Here is a 17,505-nt window from a genome sequence, read left to right on the forward strand (position 1 = left end):
TTTGTCTTTAGCTGAACATGGTATTTAAGACGAGAATTTCTGCTATTGTGTTGAGAAACGCAGTGTCCCTGCTTTCTCCCATGTATACATGTTATTAAACTTGGTATTATTTTCTCCTGCTAACCTGTCTTGTTAATTATTTGGCCAGCCATAAGAACCTTAAAGAAAAGGGCAGAGGGAGATTCTCCCTCTCTCCCAACAACAGCATTGACCCCAGGCTCTCATTTAATTATGAAGCTGCCAAAAGAATGCATGGCTAAGCATTTGTAAACCAAGCAAATGCTCGTAACAGTGTGCAAGTTATAAGTAACCATTTCTAGCTGCCATCTGCTGTTTAGGTTTGGAAAGGAAAAGAGGATCTTAGCATGACTTGTTTATGTCAGGTAATTTGGCAGTAAACTGGGCCCCGGGAATTTGAGTTACATAGAAAATGCAAAGGAAGAGTGACAGGGACATTGTTTCGGGCTTTCAAAAGACAGACTGACTTAAAGGCCCAGAACCAACCTGGAGGCGCATATGGGGAATTGGAACAGGAAAGTGCGTCCCAGTGCCAACCTGGCTTCCAAACAGTCACGCTCTTTGTCTAATAGATTTCTGTTATTATGATGAGATTTCCTTAAAGAGGTCGTACCCCGACCCCCAAAAGGGGTCCATGGTGTAGCGATAAAGACATAATGAGAGGAGCGTGAGATTTTGCAGTCTTCTGCTTAGTTACCTATTAGGTTGGAAACTAGAAGCCTGTTTTGTTGGGCCTGTACAGAGCTTTTAAAAAATCTCTTGGGGGCCAACCCGGTGGTGTAGAGGTTAAGCTAGCGTGCTCCACTTCGGTGGCCTGGGGTTCACGGGTTGGGATCCCGGGCATGGACCCATTCACTGCTCATCAAGCCATGCTGTGGTGGTGTTCCATACATAAAGTAGAGGAAGATTAGCACAGATGTTAACTCAGGGACAATCTTCCTCAAGCAAAAAAAGGAAGATTGGCAACAGATGTTAGCTCGGGGACAGTCTTCCTCACCAAAAACCACCAACCAAACAAACAAAAAGCAACACTTAGTTACTTATCAACATTTAAAAATTAGAAGCGTCTCATAAAACTGGACTTCTCTGGGGGCCGGCCCAGTGGTGCAAGCGGTAAGTGCGTGTGCTCCACTGCAGCAGCCCGGGGTTCGCCGGTTCGGATTCTGGGCGTGCACCAACGCACCTGCTTGGCAAGCCATGCTGTGGCAGCATCCCGTATAAAGTGGAGGAAGATGTGCATGGATGTTAGTCCAGGGCCAGTCTTCTTCAGCAAAAAGAGGATGATTGGCAGATGTTAGCTCAGGGCTGATCTTCCTCACAAAAAAAAAAGCAAAACTGGACTTCTCTGGAAAAATCTAATCCAACAAAACTGAGGTCACCTTCCTGCGTGGAAACCAGCGGCTAGAGCCAGATCGTGATTCTCCGTTAGGGTGGCGGGTGCTCTCTAGGCTGCCCTGCCCCACGCTGCCACCTTACTCTGCCTCATGTGTCTTTACAAAGGCTGTAGGTGAAAGCCAGGATCAAGGTTCAGGAAGCTGGGATGGGGCTGAAGGTGTGTGGGGGTGGGGGTCGTGATGACAGTGGGCTGGGGTGCTCCCATCCCTGGACTTGATGAAGGGCATGCAGGCAGGCAGGCAGCAGGGTGTAGTGAACACTGGATTAGCAGCCAGACTGGCTGGTTGCTAACCCAAGCTCTTCTCCTTCCTTGCTCTGTGACCTTGGGCAAGTTACTTTGCTTCTCTGAGCCATGTGGCTTTGTTGTTGCACATGATAATGGATCCCAAGAGCTCTGCCCTTGGGAAGAACCTGACAGTGGTAGGTGCTCGGTAAGCACTAGGAAACCACAATTTCCAGACAACCCATCTGGACAAGTTTCAACTTTCCTTTCCTTTCTCATCTTGTCTAGCCATTTCATAAAAACTTTGCCCTCAAATAAATGAGCAGGTCACCAATAGCCTATTGCCTTAGCTAAGAAACTGTCGTTTCAATTTCCAGAAACTATATTTTGTCATCATTTCATTCTTATCTCTCACACATTACACATTGATCTCTTAAAAGAAGGCAGTTTGTCCTCCAAAAATATTGTGTTCTCTTTCTGGCAAGCTTAGGGGTCCCGAGGTTCATGGAGGCTACTCCATCTCCCTCCAACAGACCATCCCTTCTTGGAACTCCGATGGGAAAGTCTACAGCTTTTCTCATTATATTATATTTTTTAAAAATTTGAATCAGCCTTTTGGACATTTAATGTTTTAAGTTTATTTTAGTTTCTTGAATAGGAAATAGATCCAAATAAATGATTCAAAAATAAAAATGATGTAAAAAGTGTAAATTGAGAAGTCACTCTTATGCGTGTGCCTCTGGCTGGTTAGAACCCAATATAAGTGTATAGAACATAGAACCAATGTGAGTATATATTCTTATGTTTTCTCTTTCTTAGAGAAAAGATTGCATACTACATGTACTTTGTGCCCCTTGACTTTTTTACTTAACGCTTGGCTGTCTTATAAGGATAGATAAGCAGCTTGCCCATTCTTTCTTCCAGCTTCATAGTATTCCATTCCATTGTGTGGGTTCACTGTATTTATTCAGCCAGTGCCTACTGATAGACTTATGGGTTATTTATAATATTAGATATTGCAAATTACGATACCGTGAATACCTTGTGCATGCATTTGTTTCCTGTTTGTGGAGGTGTTGCTTCGTGGTAGATTCCTATAAGTGATAGTGCTAGCCCAAAGGGAAAATACATTTGTACTTTTGATGATATTGCCAAAATACCTTCCAAAGGGGCTGTGTCATTTTGTCCTCCTCCCAGGAATGCTCAAAAGTGCCTGCTTCCCCGCTCTTGCCAACAGTATACTGTCAGACCTCTGGATTTTTGCGAGTCTGATAGGTGAGATTAAGTGGTAGCTCAACGGGGTATTTGTCATTTAAATTAAATTACATAGATAATAAAATGAGAGCGAGCCCTCGTGTTTGGACAACAGAAGAAGTAAGCTCATTTTAGTCACCTAGTGGAAGCACCATCACCCAGTGGGGAGAAACAGGTTCTTTGTTCAAAAGTCCTTTGTGGGGCCGGCCCCATCGCTTAGCGGTTAAGTGTGCGCGCTCCGCTGCTGGCGGCCCGGGTTCGGATCCCAGTCGCGCACCGACGCACCGCTTCTCCGGCCATGCTGAGGCCGCATCCCACATACAGCAACTAGAAGGATGTGCAACTATGACATACGACTATCTACTGGGGCTTTGAGGGGGTGGGGAAGGAGGAGGATTGGCAATCTCAGAGCCGGTCTTCCTCAGCAAAAAGAGGAGGATTAGCACGAATGTTAGCTCAGGGCTGATCTTCCTCACACACACACACAAAAAAGTCCTTTGTAATGGGGAGGTCCCTGCACGGGCCCTCTTTGTCTGCAGGATTTCCACTGAGTCACTTTTGTTCCCCAAAGTCCAACCCTGCCTGCCAAGGCTGAGCATTTTACCCGAGGAGATGGCAGTGAGTGTCCAATGCCGAGTCTGCCTTTCCACATTTGGCATTGTATGGCATTTATCCAGCTAGGAGGGAGCTCCATTTTCCTTGACTCTTGAGGAATTATTTTCTTCTAATTCCCTCCTTAATTGCTCTAGGAGTCCAAACTACATTAAAAAGCTACATCACAGAAAGAATTCTTTAAATCAAACTCCCTCTCCAGCACATTCTGGCCTCTTGTCTTTAACTACCTGACTGAGGGGCGGTGTAGCCTAGTGGTTAGGAATGCAGGCTCTGGAGCCAAACTGCCCAGATTCAAATCAAGGCTCTTCTACTTACTAGCTGTGTGATATTGGGCAAATTTCCTAACCTCTGAGTCTCAGTGCCCTCCTCTGACAAGTGGGATAATAACAGTACCTGTTTTGTGACTAAATGAGTTGATAATTGTGTAGTTGGCCTGGAGCTCAGTGACTGGCACCATCACGCTAATGGTGATGACGATAATGATGGTGGTGGTGATGGTGATGATGATGATGGTGGTGGTGGTGAAGACAGCGATGGTGATGCTGGTGATGGTGATGATTATAATGGTGGTGGTGAGGACGGTGATGTTGATGCTGGTGATGGTGATGATGATGGTGGTGGTGATGATGATGATGATGATAATGATGGTGGTGGTGAGGACAGCGATGCTGATGACGGTGATAATGATAGTGATGATGGTGATTAGGAGCACACTGAGCCCTACCACTTACAAGCTACATTTTTGTGACCTTGAGCAAGCAACTCAATCACTCACCCTGTTTGTTTCTCGTTTCTTCATTGGTTTGTACCAATGAGAATAGTACTATCCATCTAAAGCAAATGTCAGCAAAGTACATCCTGTGGGCCTAATCTGGCCTGCTGCCTGTTTGTTTTTGTGAATAAAGTTTAATTGGAACACAGCCACACCCATTCATTTACATATTGTGTGTGGGTGCTTTCACACTACAATGGCAGAGTTGAGTAGTTTGACCAGAGACCTTATGGTCTTTTTTTTCTTTTTTTTTTCTTTTTGGTGAGGAAGAGTTGCCCTGAGCTGACATCTGTTGCCAGTCTTCCTCCTTTTGCTTGAGGAAGGTTGTCACTGAGCTAACATCTGTGCCCATCTTCCTCTGTTTTGCGTGTGGGATGCCGCCACAGCATGCCTTGATGAGCGGTGCGTAGGTCCACGCCCAGGATCCGAACCTGCGACCCCCAGGCCACCGAAGTGGAGTGTGCCAACTTAACCACTATGCCACGAGGCTGGCCCCGACATTATGGTCCTGTGACCTTATGAACTATAAAGTAAAAAATATTTACTATCGGCCCCTTCACAGAAAAAGTTCACTGACCCCTGATGCAGGAGATGAAGCCTGTGCACGGAACTTGGCACATAGCAGGTGTCCGGTACAGTGAAGTTGTATCAACCAAGCATCTAACTCTCGTGAAGTTGGTCCCCGGCTCTTGCCCCCACCCCCATCACTCTCCTCCTACCCCAAGAGGAAAAATAGAGTAATTACAATATGAATAGTTTAATTAGAAATACCATAAAATTATGTTTTGCATATGTATTTTTATCATCTACCATACATTTCCATATGCACCGAGTATTACACATGCATATTAGTCTACAGCAATGGCTATAAAAAGCTGTGTCCTATAGACTGTACTTTACAGGCGGTTTAAGACTCTTTTTCAAGGGTAATTTTAACACTGATTTTCCCTTCTCTGATGACTTCAGAAGCTAACATCCAAGGAAGATGCAACTCCCTTCTAAATGATAGCGATGAATATTATTATCTGCATCTAGAGCAAAGTAAAAGTGAAGTGTCAGAATCTTCTAACCGTTGAAAATAAATCCCAAGTACAGATAAAATCTCTCTGACATCATAAGTGGGAGAATAGTATTATATTTGCAAAAAGTCAGTGCATTCACTTTTTTTTTCTTTTCCCCAGGCACACATCTGTTTTACAAAGTGAAGTACACACGAATCATTTACATTTGGCCTTATTTATTGTTTCATGGCTGAAGCTGGCAGGTCACCTTGCAAAATGCAGAGGAACACCCCCTTAATTTTGCAAGCAGCGTATATTGATATTAATGTTACCTTCCTCCACCTCCCCGAGTTGTTGTGAGAATAAAATGAGGTGTAGGTGGGAAGATACTCAGAGATGCTAAGTGCAGTAGACAGGCGCAGTGTAATCTGGTTCCTTCCGTCCTTGGCGAGAAGGAGCTGTCTCCACATCGAGCTACCTGGAGGAGAGAGGGGCTCAGTGGTGTGAGGACGGGGGCGTTAGATAACAAAGCACATAATTAGAGCGAATTATCTTCATTGGGAAATAAGCAAATTATTTTCCAATTTAATGAATAAGAAGCTTCTAATTAACTCCAGTAGGGAGATTTGCTTTCATATTTTAATAGTTTAGCTCTGTGTTCTTTGTATTAATATTTTGTCTTTATGGCCCACTCTTATGTGTTCTTTTTTACTGTTCTTTATTGGTGTAACAGAATTTTAGAGATGAAAAGCAAACCCAGAGGTGATTCAGCCTAACTCTCATAAAGAAAAAAAATAGGAAGAAAATATGGCGCGGAGAGATCCTGTTGGATCCTGTGACTTATCCAAGGTCCTACAGCGGGTCACCTGTCCATTGGACCGGATCCCCAGGGGTTGTCTGACCAGCACAGGGAGGGCCTCAGCCAGACGCGGGTCTGCCATGTTCACCCCTGACTAGCCCTGCTTCCCTCCTGCTCCTTCCCCTTGCCCTGAGCCCTGCTGGGCCCTGCTGGCATCTTACTTGCCTCAGTGCTGCTTCCACTTCTAGAACACCGTGGTCTGTCAGCACCTCTGGCCTCCAACCTGCTCTGTCCCCTTCCTGCCCCGGGCCCATTTCCTAGCTCCCGTCTCTGCGTTACATGGCCTCCTACCTGGCATGTCATCCTCTCCGGCTGGCCTTTAGGGCCAATTCTCAGTCCCTCGACTGACAGCCAGAGCAGGTGTGGACAAGGGTTTGTGGGAGCCGTCCACCTTAGCTCCTGCCCGAGAGCATCAGGGGGCAGGAGGTCGGGATAAAATTGGCCCAACGATCCAGATCACCTGATCCCTAAATCCTGGGCTCTTTTTTTTTTAATTAGTAAACTTTATTTTTTAGAGCGGTTTTAGGTTTATAGCAAAATTGAGTAGAAGGTACAGAGAGTTCTCGTGTGCCCCCTGTCCCTACACATATACAGCCTCCCCCACCGTCAACATCCTGCACCATGGTGGTACATTTTCCTGGGCTTTTTTTCACCGTTAAATCCTAACTTCTTTGTCTAAAGGCAAAAAAAAAAGAAAGAAAACACACACACACACATATGCAGTAGTCTGTCTAAGTGGGTGTCTGTGGAACACAAAGATAGGCCTGTAGCCAGTTTCAGATCAGTTTATTCTGTCTTGACATTCTCTGTTAGTCTGTCCCCAAGGCAGATGGCTGGTGGCTGCTCACAGCATCAGAGCTCACACAGGGAGACAGCCCTGCTCTGGACCTCTATCCTCTCTGTCTCTCAGAATCAGTTCCAAGTTCCTGGGGCTGGGATGCTGACTGGTTGTGGTTGGGTCAGGGGCCCATCCCCAGTGCAGCATACTGGGGTTTGGGGTATGGGGTCATGTACAGTCATGGCTGCCAGGGGACCCATCCTGGGGAAGGGGAGGAAAGAAAGAGAGAAAGGGGCAGTTTAGGGTGTCATTACGAGCTGAGCAGATAACCCAAAAGAGGTTTACAATAAATACCATGATACTGTATAATCCAGGGTCTCCTACAAATTCTCCAGCTGCCTCTTTTCTAAATCCTTTTATGTATTGGCCCCACAGTTTGGCCGTTGCCAGAGGTTCATCTTTGGGCCTTTGCTCTTCCCCTTATTCTCACTTTCTTGGAAAGAGCATCATCCCTTGACTTAAGCTTTATCACCAGCTGTGGGCCCCCTGCAACCCACTCATGTATAGACCCAGTGGAAGCAACCACATCCAGAGACAAATCTCTTTCCTCTGAAACTCGGTCCCCATCCCTTTCTTGCCTATCAAGAAGTCGTCACTAAGCCTTGTTTCTCCTGCTTTCAGAGTGCTCTTGGCTGATGGGACATGAGGTTGTGGCATTCTCACGATTGCCACCTGAGGGTGAAGTTCGACAGTTTGTGAGACACATTGATAGTGTTCAGGGACTCACATTTTATATTTTAAAACCAAGGCAATCCATTAATTTTCCATCAAAGAATCCTTTTATAATGGACATTTCCATAAAAGTTGTGAAAACTGCATTTGGAACAGCATATTTAAACGTTATGATGTCGATCTGTTGAATTTATACATACCTTCAAATGTTAGTCTTCTAGTTTTCCGAAAAAAGCAACAATTCTCTCTGAAACTGCCCATTATGTGAAATGCGAGTGATTACCACTAATTCACATCTGTACCATCACCTGTGTGGCAAGTTTGGGGTTTGATGCAACGCACTGGTATGCACTCATCAAAGGTTATGTGTATGCGCACGGTGGAAGTCATTTTTGTGGAAGGCATTTTATATAATTCCAAACAATTTAATAAAAATGTAGTTCGACTGGGAAAACTACAGTCTGTCAGCCCTTGCAGAGTGCAGATAATGTTCCAGATTAAAGAGCTGAGGCTTGCTTCATTATAGTCAAATAACGTGAGTGTGTGAATTACCATTTTCTTGCCATTGGTCTATTTCAAGAGTATGCCATTTTCCTATTATACTAATAGGCTACGTTTTCTTAAAATCATTTGATTATGATGAGTCCTATCTATTCGGTTTGCAAATAAAAAGCTTTTGCGGTGATGAACTAGCTGTTTTAAAACAGCCTTAATCTCTGGTTCTGCTTTTGAACTGCTACAGGTCAGACTCTGCGAAAGGCTGAGAGGAGCCGGTCTTGCTCACGGGACAAATATGAGGTAAATGTGTCACTGGTGAGGGCTGGTGGGAGGCAACTCTATTTGAAGGGACCCCGAGGGAGCAGGCTGGTGAATCAGTCTTCCTGGATCTCCTGCTCTTTTCTCTCTGAGTCCCAAGCTTGAATCCCTGACCAAATGATAGCTGGCAACTAGAGTTATCAACCCACTGTCACTGGTAGTAATAATCACTTACTGAGTGTATCAGTCAGTTTTGTCTGTGTAACAAATCACTCTGAATTTTAGTGACTTAAAATAACAACCATGCGTTTCACTCATGATTTTGTGGGTCAGCAGTTTGGTCCAGGTTTCCCTGGGCAGCTCTGCTGATGGGCCAGGCTCTGCGGATCTCAGCTGGCCTTCACTTATGTGTTTGCAGGTAACTGCTGTGTCACCTAGGGGCCGGCTGAGTATCAGTTAGAGTGCTTTAGTTCTCCTCCAGTGTTCTCCCATCCTCTAGTAAGCCAGCTAGGCTTATTCCCATGGTGGTTCAGGGGTTCAAGAGTATGAGAGTGGAAGCTGCAGGACCTCTTGAGCCTTAGACTCAGAACTGGCATGGGGTCACTTCTGCCACTTTCTTTTTCTTTTTTTTTTTTTTTGTGAGGAAGACCAGCCCTGAGCTAATATCCGATGCCAATCTTCCTCTTGTTGTTGAGGAATTCTGGCCCTGGGCTAACATCTGTGCCTATCTTCCTCTACTTTATATGGGACGCTGCCACAGCATGGCTTGACAAGCAGTGCGTTGGTGCGCGCCCGGGATCCGAACCTGTGAACCCTGGGCCACCAAAGCAGAGCAGGCAAACTTAACTGCTGTGCCACCGGGCCAGCCCCTGCCATTTTCTATTCTCAAAGCAAGTCACAAAGTCAGCCCAGACTCAAGGGGTGGGGAAATAGGCCTCACCTCTTGATGGGAAATCTATAAAATATTGTGGCCATTCTTGAAACCTACCACACTGAACCCATCTGCTATCTGTGCCAGATACCAGGGCCAGGACTAAGGGACCAGTGAGACACAGTCCTGATCTCAGGGTATGCACAGGATAGTTGGAGGGATGTGCAACAAGATTATTATAATACAGTGTGAGAAGTGCCAATACAGTGTGAGAAGGACAAAGAAAGTAGAATTTCAGTAGAGAAAAGGGGGCACCTGACTCTGCCAGTGGTATCAAGAAAGGCTTTGCAGAAAAGCTGATGTGCAGGCTGCCTCTAGAAGGCTGAGTAGGAGTTTTCCAGGCCAAGTAAACAGCATGGTCAAAGTCAGAGAGACATGAATAAGGGAAGCTGCAAGATCATCGAGCCTGAGGTGGGAAGGGGTAGCAAGGACCCACAGGTTACTGCAGGGAGGTCTCAAGCTCATGAGAGTTTAAATCTGAGTCTTATTTAGTGGCAGATGGGTGCAAGGGTGTGAAGGTGTGTAGTTCATCATGAATATCAGCCAATCCTGAAATTCATCAACACTTCTATACTAACACTCTTGATTGTAAAGTGACGTAGTTCTAGTGAGGAAAGGGAATTAGCTGGGTCCAGGGGCTCAAAAATGGCCACAAGACTTGGTCTTTCTCTTTCCATGTTTGGCTCTGCTTCCTCTGTGTTGGCTTCTCCTGCAGCGAGCTCTGAGGGGTTAGGTGGGGGCTGGACTGCAAAGGGCCTCGTGTGCTTTGCTGTGACTTTCGTCCTCTCCCCTGTTGTCTCCTTTCTCAGTTGTAGCCACAGCAGCCACTGTGGGTTTTCTTCTTATTCATCGACTTACCTGGGATGAGGGCTGGAGATGACTTAGGAACTTTGATGCTGCTGAAAGGATCTAAATGTCAGCCCCAATGGGCAATCTAGAAGCTGAGCTCGGGTGGGTTTTCCCATTCCTTTCTGGCAGGGACATTTTTCTGGAGGCAGCAGCAGGTGTGCCTGTTTCCCCACAAAGTCCTTCCCGAGACCTGGGGCGGAGGAGCCAGAAGGGGAGTGAGCACAGGCCTGCAGGTGCCTGGCCTCCCTCGATCAAGTGACCAAGCGTGGAGACCAGCCCCCCTAAGCCAGGAATGAGCTGTTTAAACATAACCGAGACCTTTGGTCACAGACTAACAGCATCCCCCTGGTCCACATGAAGAAATTGGGAATCTATGGAGCAGGGCGGCAGGTAACTGGTTGAGATCCTTTCCTTCTCTCTCTCTCTCCTTGGCAACCTGGCTCCCCTAACTGCTGCCTTCCTGGCTACTGCCATCATGCCAGTCGCCTGAGAACATTTCAGATCACTCCTCTTCTGAAAAGTGCTTGAAGTGAGAAAAAACAGAGTGGGCTTGTTTATTACAATATCCAAGGTTAACCCTGAAAGATGTTTAAGATGGTTTCAGGCCCTCTGAAAAAGAGGGTGCTGACTCTCTTAACAGGGCTTTTGTTTGGTTAGAAAAACAAGAGACAGAAACTAATAGCAAGCTGCCAGGTTGCTCATCTTGATGTATTATAACGTGCCTCTTCCGTGTACCTCCTCTTTCTGCCTCCCTCCCCACCTCGCCTGCGAAATCTGTGCTTCCTAACACCCTGTGCCTTACACAGGATGCCAGGTATAGATCAAGCTGTATCCCTATGTCCCCATGAAAGGCAAGGAAAAGACAAGCTGGTTAGAACAAAGAGATGGGGACATGCATCATGTTCGTGGTTATGTGGGCCAGCTCACAACTTGGCAGGTGCATGGTTTCCAACCTGGGTTGGGATCAGGTACTTCTCTGTGTGGCCGTGGGCCCACGCGGCAAAGGGAGGAGGGGAGGCTGTTCTCAATGAGCTTGCCAGGCCACATTCAGCCCAAAGCTGTGTTTTATTTGGCCCATAGCCTATTACAATTTTTAAAAATTAGGTGTCCACATTTAAAAATTGGGAGATTCCACATAAAAATGCAGACTTCTGGCTTTATTGGAAAAAATGGACAATGACAACACCAAGTGCTCATTCCTATTAGGCAACAATGGGCACTGGCTGTTGTGGAGGATGGCTGTCCCCTTCCGATAGGGCCTCCAGTCTGCCATCCCTGCCCCCCCCCCAACAGCGCACAGGTGTTGGCCACTGGGCTGTATTGGGCCCTGTGCCGAGTGCTTTATGTCCGTGGTTCACAGACGTTGCTGCACATTAGAATCGCCTGGGAGCTTTTAAATACCCCGATGGCCAGGCCTCTTTCCCAGCCAGTTAAATCAGAATCTCTGGGGATGTGACCCAGGCATCAGAATTTTTTAATCCCCCGAGGGGTTCCAACGTGCAGCCACAGACGAGAACCAGTTCTTTACACGTATTAAAGTGGCTCTCCACCCCCGTGCTTCCCTGCACACTACATGCCCGTCCAGCCCCAAGGACGCCTCCATTCTCAAGCCCTCTCACAGACACAAACAGGCACAAATCACGGGAGAGAATGACGGACTTCATAGAGGAGACCCAGATACAGCCCCCGGGGGGCCAGAAGATGGAGAGAAGACTTCCTGGAAGAGGCTGCTTGAAACAGGGCTTTGGAAGGGTTATCACTTCTGAAAAATGTGTCTTGGATGGTTGGCTTGAAGTTGGTAGACACTTTTGGTTTAGCTGGTAAAAAATGTTCTCAGTCTCATCTCTAACAAGTATTCATGGTTCCTGCCTGTGGAGGTTATATAGTGTTTATGGGCCTTGGTCATGAATTATTAATAATTTTGAAATTGTGGTCATTGTAGTTTACTCAAAAATCATTAGGAAGTAAATTTATCATACAGTGTTTAAAAAAAAAGGCAACCACCCAGACTAGGGAAACTAAAGAAAAAATAAACAAGTGGGACTTTATCAGATTAAAGAGCTTCTACAAGGGGCCGGCCCCGTGGCTTAGCGGTTAAGTGTGCGTGCTCCGCTGCTGGCGGCCAGGGTTCGGACCCCGGGCGCGCACCGACGCACCGCTTCTCTGGCCATGCTGAGGCCGCATCTCACATACAGCAACTAGAAGGATGTGCAGCTATGACATACAACTATCTACTGGGGCTTTGGGGGGAAAATAAATAAATAAATAAATCTTTAAAAAAAAAAAAAAAAGAGCTTCTACAAGACAAGCGAAACCAGAATCAAGATGAACAGACAACCCACCAGCTGGGAGAGTATATTTGCAAAACATACATCTGACAAGGGGTTGATCTCCATAATATATAAAGAACTCATACAACTGAACAACAAAAAAACAAACAACCCGATCAAAAAATGGGCAGAGGAAATGAAGACACTTCTCCAAAGAAGATATACAGATGGCCAATAGGCACATGAAAAGATGTTCAACATCATTAATCATCAGAGAAATGCAAATCAAAACAACACTAAGATATCACCTCACGCCTGTTAGAAAATGGCTATAATCACCAAGACTAAAAACAACAAATGTTGGAGAGGATGTGGAGAAACAGGAACCCTCATACACAGCTGGTGGGAATGCAAACTGGTGCAGCCTCTATGGAAAACGGTATGGAGATTCCTCAAAGAATTAAAAATAGAGATGCCCTATGATCCAGCCATCCCACTACTGGGAATTTATCCAATGAACCTGAAATCAACAATCCAAAGAGCCTTATGCACCCCTATGTTCATTGCAGCATTATTCACTATAGCCAAGAAGTGGAAGCAACCTAAGTGTCCCTTGACTGACGACTGGATCAAGAAAATGTGGTTTATATATATAATGGAATACTACTCAGCCATAAAAAAAGACAAAATCGTCCCATTTGCAACAACATGGATGGGCCTGGAGGTTATTATGTTAAGTGAAGTAAGCCAGAAAGAGAAAGACAATCACTGTGTGATCTCACTCATATGTGGAATATAAACCAACACACGGACAGAGAAAACTGTATTGTGGTTACCAGGGGCAATGAGGGTGGGGAGTGGGCACAAGGGGGTGAAGGGAGACATATATATGGTGATGGACGAACAAAAATGTACAAGCCAAAATTTCACAATGTTAAAAACTATTAAAACATCAAAAAAAAAAAAAAAGGGCAACCACAGAGGAGGAAGAAATCTTTATTCATCACCGCCCTCCACAGCACCCAGACTGGTGCCCACGGGGCTGTAGGGCTCACGGGGATGGCGCTGGTCACGTGTCCTCCTACTGCACAGACACAGAGGCCCCAGGCGACTCCGTGAATTAGTACCCGCAGTGTGCTTCTGCCTCAAATCCCAGTCGTGTGACCGTGGACGAGTCTCTTGACCCCTCTCACCTCGTTTGATATTACCCACTTTGGAGACCTGGTATACGGAATAAAGGCAGTAGTGTATTACCTAGCATAGTGCCTGGCCCATAGTAAGCTTTCCATAAATGTTAGTTGTGACATGATTCCTTAGAGTGTCTAGCGTTTAACAGAGGGATATTCATGCCCGTGGACAGAAAAGGAGCACTATTGCACTTCTTACTGAAGGGGTCTCCCTTGCTCCCGCTGGACTTTAGGCTGATTCCAGCCTTCCAGTGTCCTGGCTGTGTGCCCCTGGCAAGGGGGCCCCAGACCGGCTAGCTCCAGGGCCCCCACTGTAAACTGCTCTGAGAGCCTCCTATGGTAATGGACTGCCTTCTTTTACAGCTAATTGGAGATCTGAAAAATGCTGGTGACAGCACGCTCATCTACTGAGCTCGCTTTGTAAAGGACTGCAAAAGTCCTTTAACTCAAGCACCCAGAAAGTGTTAAGCCTTCCCTTTGCATGCACGCATGAGCACACACGTGCACACACACGCAAACACTGTCTGCTATTAAGCAGAGTCTTTTGGTGCAAGGACTAGAGACTCCTGTCTTTGCCAAGCAAAGGAGGAGCCTGGGATCTCAGGGGAACCCAGCAAAGGAGGGAGTCCAGGATCGAGGGTGCCTCCAGGGACAAGGATAGCTGGACAGTCCTCTCTGTGTGCCACCATGCTCTTCTGCTCCGTTCTGGTCTCGCCTTGTTGTTGTCTTCATGCTCTTCTCTACCAGCTGTTCCTTCTCTCAGTTCAGAGGTCAGAGAGAGAGTCTGGTCGACCTGGCTAATCAATACTAAAGGGCATTTAGAGGGCTGGCCCCGTGGCTTAGTGGTTAAGTGCGCACGCTCCGCTGCTGGCGGCCCGGGTTCGGATCCTGGGCGCGCACCGATGCACCGCTTCTCCGGCCATGCTGAGGCCGCATCCCACATACAGCAACTAGAAGGATGTGCAGCTATGACATACAACTATCTACTGGGGCTTTGGGGGAAAAGTAAATAAATAAATAAAATTATAAAGGGCATTTAGAGGATACAGTGCTTCTGACATCAGCACCCCCCCGTTGCCCTCTCAAGAGGCAACTGCTGTAATCAGTTGCTTGTGTGTCCTTCCAGAAATATCCTATGCAGAGCATATCTATCCTTCTCTGCCCCTCCCCCTCCCCCCATTTTTTTAACACAATGATAGCATGCAATATATGTTGTTTTGTTCCTGGATTTTTTTTTTCCACTTAATAACATGTCTTGGAGAGCTTTCCAGAGCAGGACGTATGCACAGACCTCATTCATTCTTTTTTTCCAGTTTGTCTCTTAACAGTGCATGAGAGGGGCAGAGCTTTCTGTTCCAGGCCTGCTTGTAGAATACTGGCCAGATTCAAGTGGGGCTGCCCTTGGCTGCAGTACCCACACCAGAGTTCCCTACTCCATTTTTCTCAGCAGGGAGTGGGAGCAGGGCAGTTGTCCTGAGATGGACCTGGGGGCATGTCCAGCACCTCGATTTCTGAAAGCTCTCTCTCCTGGGCCCTTAGCACTGAGCACCTGTCTTGGCTAATGCAGGAGGCCAGTGGGTGACTCTTAGCAGGAGTTTCAGACTCGAGCAGCATGCAAACAGCAGACCCTTCCCTTTCCTCATTTCAGTTCCCAAGGCTTTTGCAAGTTCAGCCTTGGGGAGATACCCCTTCCATATTTACAGATCTCAACTGCTTTGTTTAAAAATTTAAAAAATAACAAAAAAAGGAAGAGAGAGAGAGAGAAAAAAGACAATGCAAGCTGATGGTGCCACATTACAAGAGCCTGCCTGATATGACAGCTGACATTCCAAATCTGCACTTTTCCCAGAATGAAGCCTTTCAGTTCACACTTCTGGGCAGAGAAGAACTGAATCCATTTTACTTCCAACTGCCAAATGCATTCCCAGTTGTGAAGTTATCGTTGTCAGTCCTGCTGCTGCTTGAGGTCTTGGTCTCTGTAGCTTTGAGAACTTGCAGAGTGGGGCCCCTGGTGACACTGATGACTTCTGATTTCTGCAGGGCAAATAAGTCACACGGCAGGATTAATTAGAAGCAGCTTAGCAAAGTAGTTGAGCCTGTGAAGCCGGGAACTAAACAGCCTGGATTCCTAGGCTGGCGCCATCACTCAGACGAGTTACCTATGCTGTCCGTGACTTGACTGCCTCTTCTGAAGAGTAGGGATGATATTGAACCTGCATCATAGGGTTGTGGTAAGGATTCAGTGAGTTACTACACATAACGTGCTAACAACAGTGCCTGGCATATACTGGGAGCTCAATAAATGTGGAGTATTATAATTTAGGACTGGCAGTGGCAAAATAGCCTGTTTAAAAAGCTAATCCCTTCGGAGTCAGAGGCGGATAAAAAGTCTTGCCAAGGAAAAGCTGGACATGGATTGGGCCAGAGTTCCTCATGCCTTTGGTGCGATGGAACGGCACCTAATCCCTCACATCAGAATTACCTTGCACCTGGGCCAGCCCCGTGGCTTAGCGGTTAAGTGCGTGCACTCCACTGCTGGCGGCCCGAGTTCGGATCCCAGGCGCGCACCTACGCACCGCTTCTCCGGCCATGCTGGGGCCGAGTCCCACATACAGCAACTAGAAGGATGTGTGGCTATGACATACAACTATCTACTGAGGCTTTGGGGGGAAAAAATAAATAAAATTATTAAAAAAAAAAAATTACCTTGCACCTGAGTCACCAGCCTACTCCGAGACCCCTGCACTCGGGCTGGGAGCTGCAGGAAGCAGGTCCTCAGATGCAGCACCCGTAACCCAAGTTGAACAACAGCAAGGCCAAGACTCGCGCCTCGAAAAGCAGAGAGAATCAATTTCTGATAAAATGCCAGGAAAGAGATTGACATGTCTAAAACCTTCCTGGTATCAGCTTAGCTTCCAGCACAAGATTAAACTCTAGGAGAAACCCATCAGAGAGCTGCAATTTGTGACCAGAAAGAGATAGTATTTACAGCTTCCCTTTCCCGAGTCTGTTTTGGATAAGCAATGTGCCCTTCAACGGAGCATCATCAAAATTTTCTATATCCTCAGATCTTAGACATGAAATTGCCTTGAAAGTGTCTCCCTTTATGTCCCCACCCCCTAAATCACTTCATAGAATACAGAATATGGTTAGAAAAAAGAAGGATACTAAGAGAAGGAGGTTCCTGCGAGTTACTCAGGAAAGGTGTGTCTTCTGTGGAAAACAGGCCCGTGAGCACTGTCCCTCGGTCTGGGGACACCACTGGAGGAGCAGGGCGAGGGCCATGCGAGTGCCAGGCCATGTGGGCTCCAGTCCTGGGTCACCACTGCTGATTGTAGGCACACTTACTCTCCCCTCTCTGGGCCTCCGTTTCCTCTGTGGTCCCCCAGGTCTGACAAGAGCCAACGGTGCTGTGACTTCAACTTCATTAGGGTCCACAAGCCATGTCTCTCAGACTGTTCAAGTGACAGAAGCCCTTCTCAAACCAGCTTCAGCAAAAAGGAAATTTGTTGCCTCACCTAGCTGAAAAGTTCAGGGGTGGTCCACACCAGGCATGGCTGCATCTAGGCACTCTGACTCAGTTTCTCTCAACTCTGCCTTCTTCCGTGAAGGGGCTACCGTTCCCTCTCGGTGCCAGCTGGCCGCCAGCAGCCCCAGGCTTGCGGCATAGAAGCTGGATAGCCTGTGCGGGGGAAGCACAGGCGGTGGAGCCGGACGGCCTGGGGCTGAATCCTGGCTCATCACCTACCCAAGTGCTTAACCGCCTCTGAGCCTCAGTTTCTGCATGTGTAGAGTGGGGATAATAGCGGCACCTACCTCATCGGGTCGTCGGGTGCTCTGAACAGTGCCTGACACGTAGTAAGCC

At 46.9% G+C, this 17,505-nt stretch overlaps 1 protein-coding gene across 6 annotated transcripts in view; it reads left to right on the forward strand.

Annotated features, from left to right (window-relative positions):
• Positions 1 to 17,505, forward strand: part of KATNIP (katanin interacting protein) — a 191,521-nt gene that overhangs the window by 11,977 nt on the left and 162,039 nt on the right. For all 6 annotated transcript variants that reach the window (XM_014794589.2, XM_087417181.1, XM_087417184.1 and 3 more), the window contains exon 2: positions 8,390 to 8,445. In XM_014794589.2, coding sequence (XP_014650075.1) covers positions 8,390 to 8,445 — 56 coding nt within the window. The remainder of the gene's footprint in view (positions 1 to 8,389; positions 8,446 to 17,505) is intronic.

This window comes from Ceratotherium simum, chromosome 26, assembly GCF_057802395.1.
Source record: "Ceratotherium simum simum isolate JZ-2026a chromosome 26, ASM5780239v1, whole genome shotgun sequence".
Classification (NCBI taxonomy): Eukaryota; Metazoa; Chordata; class Mammalia; order Perissodactyla; family Rhinocerotidae; genus Ceratotherium; species Ceratotherium simum.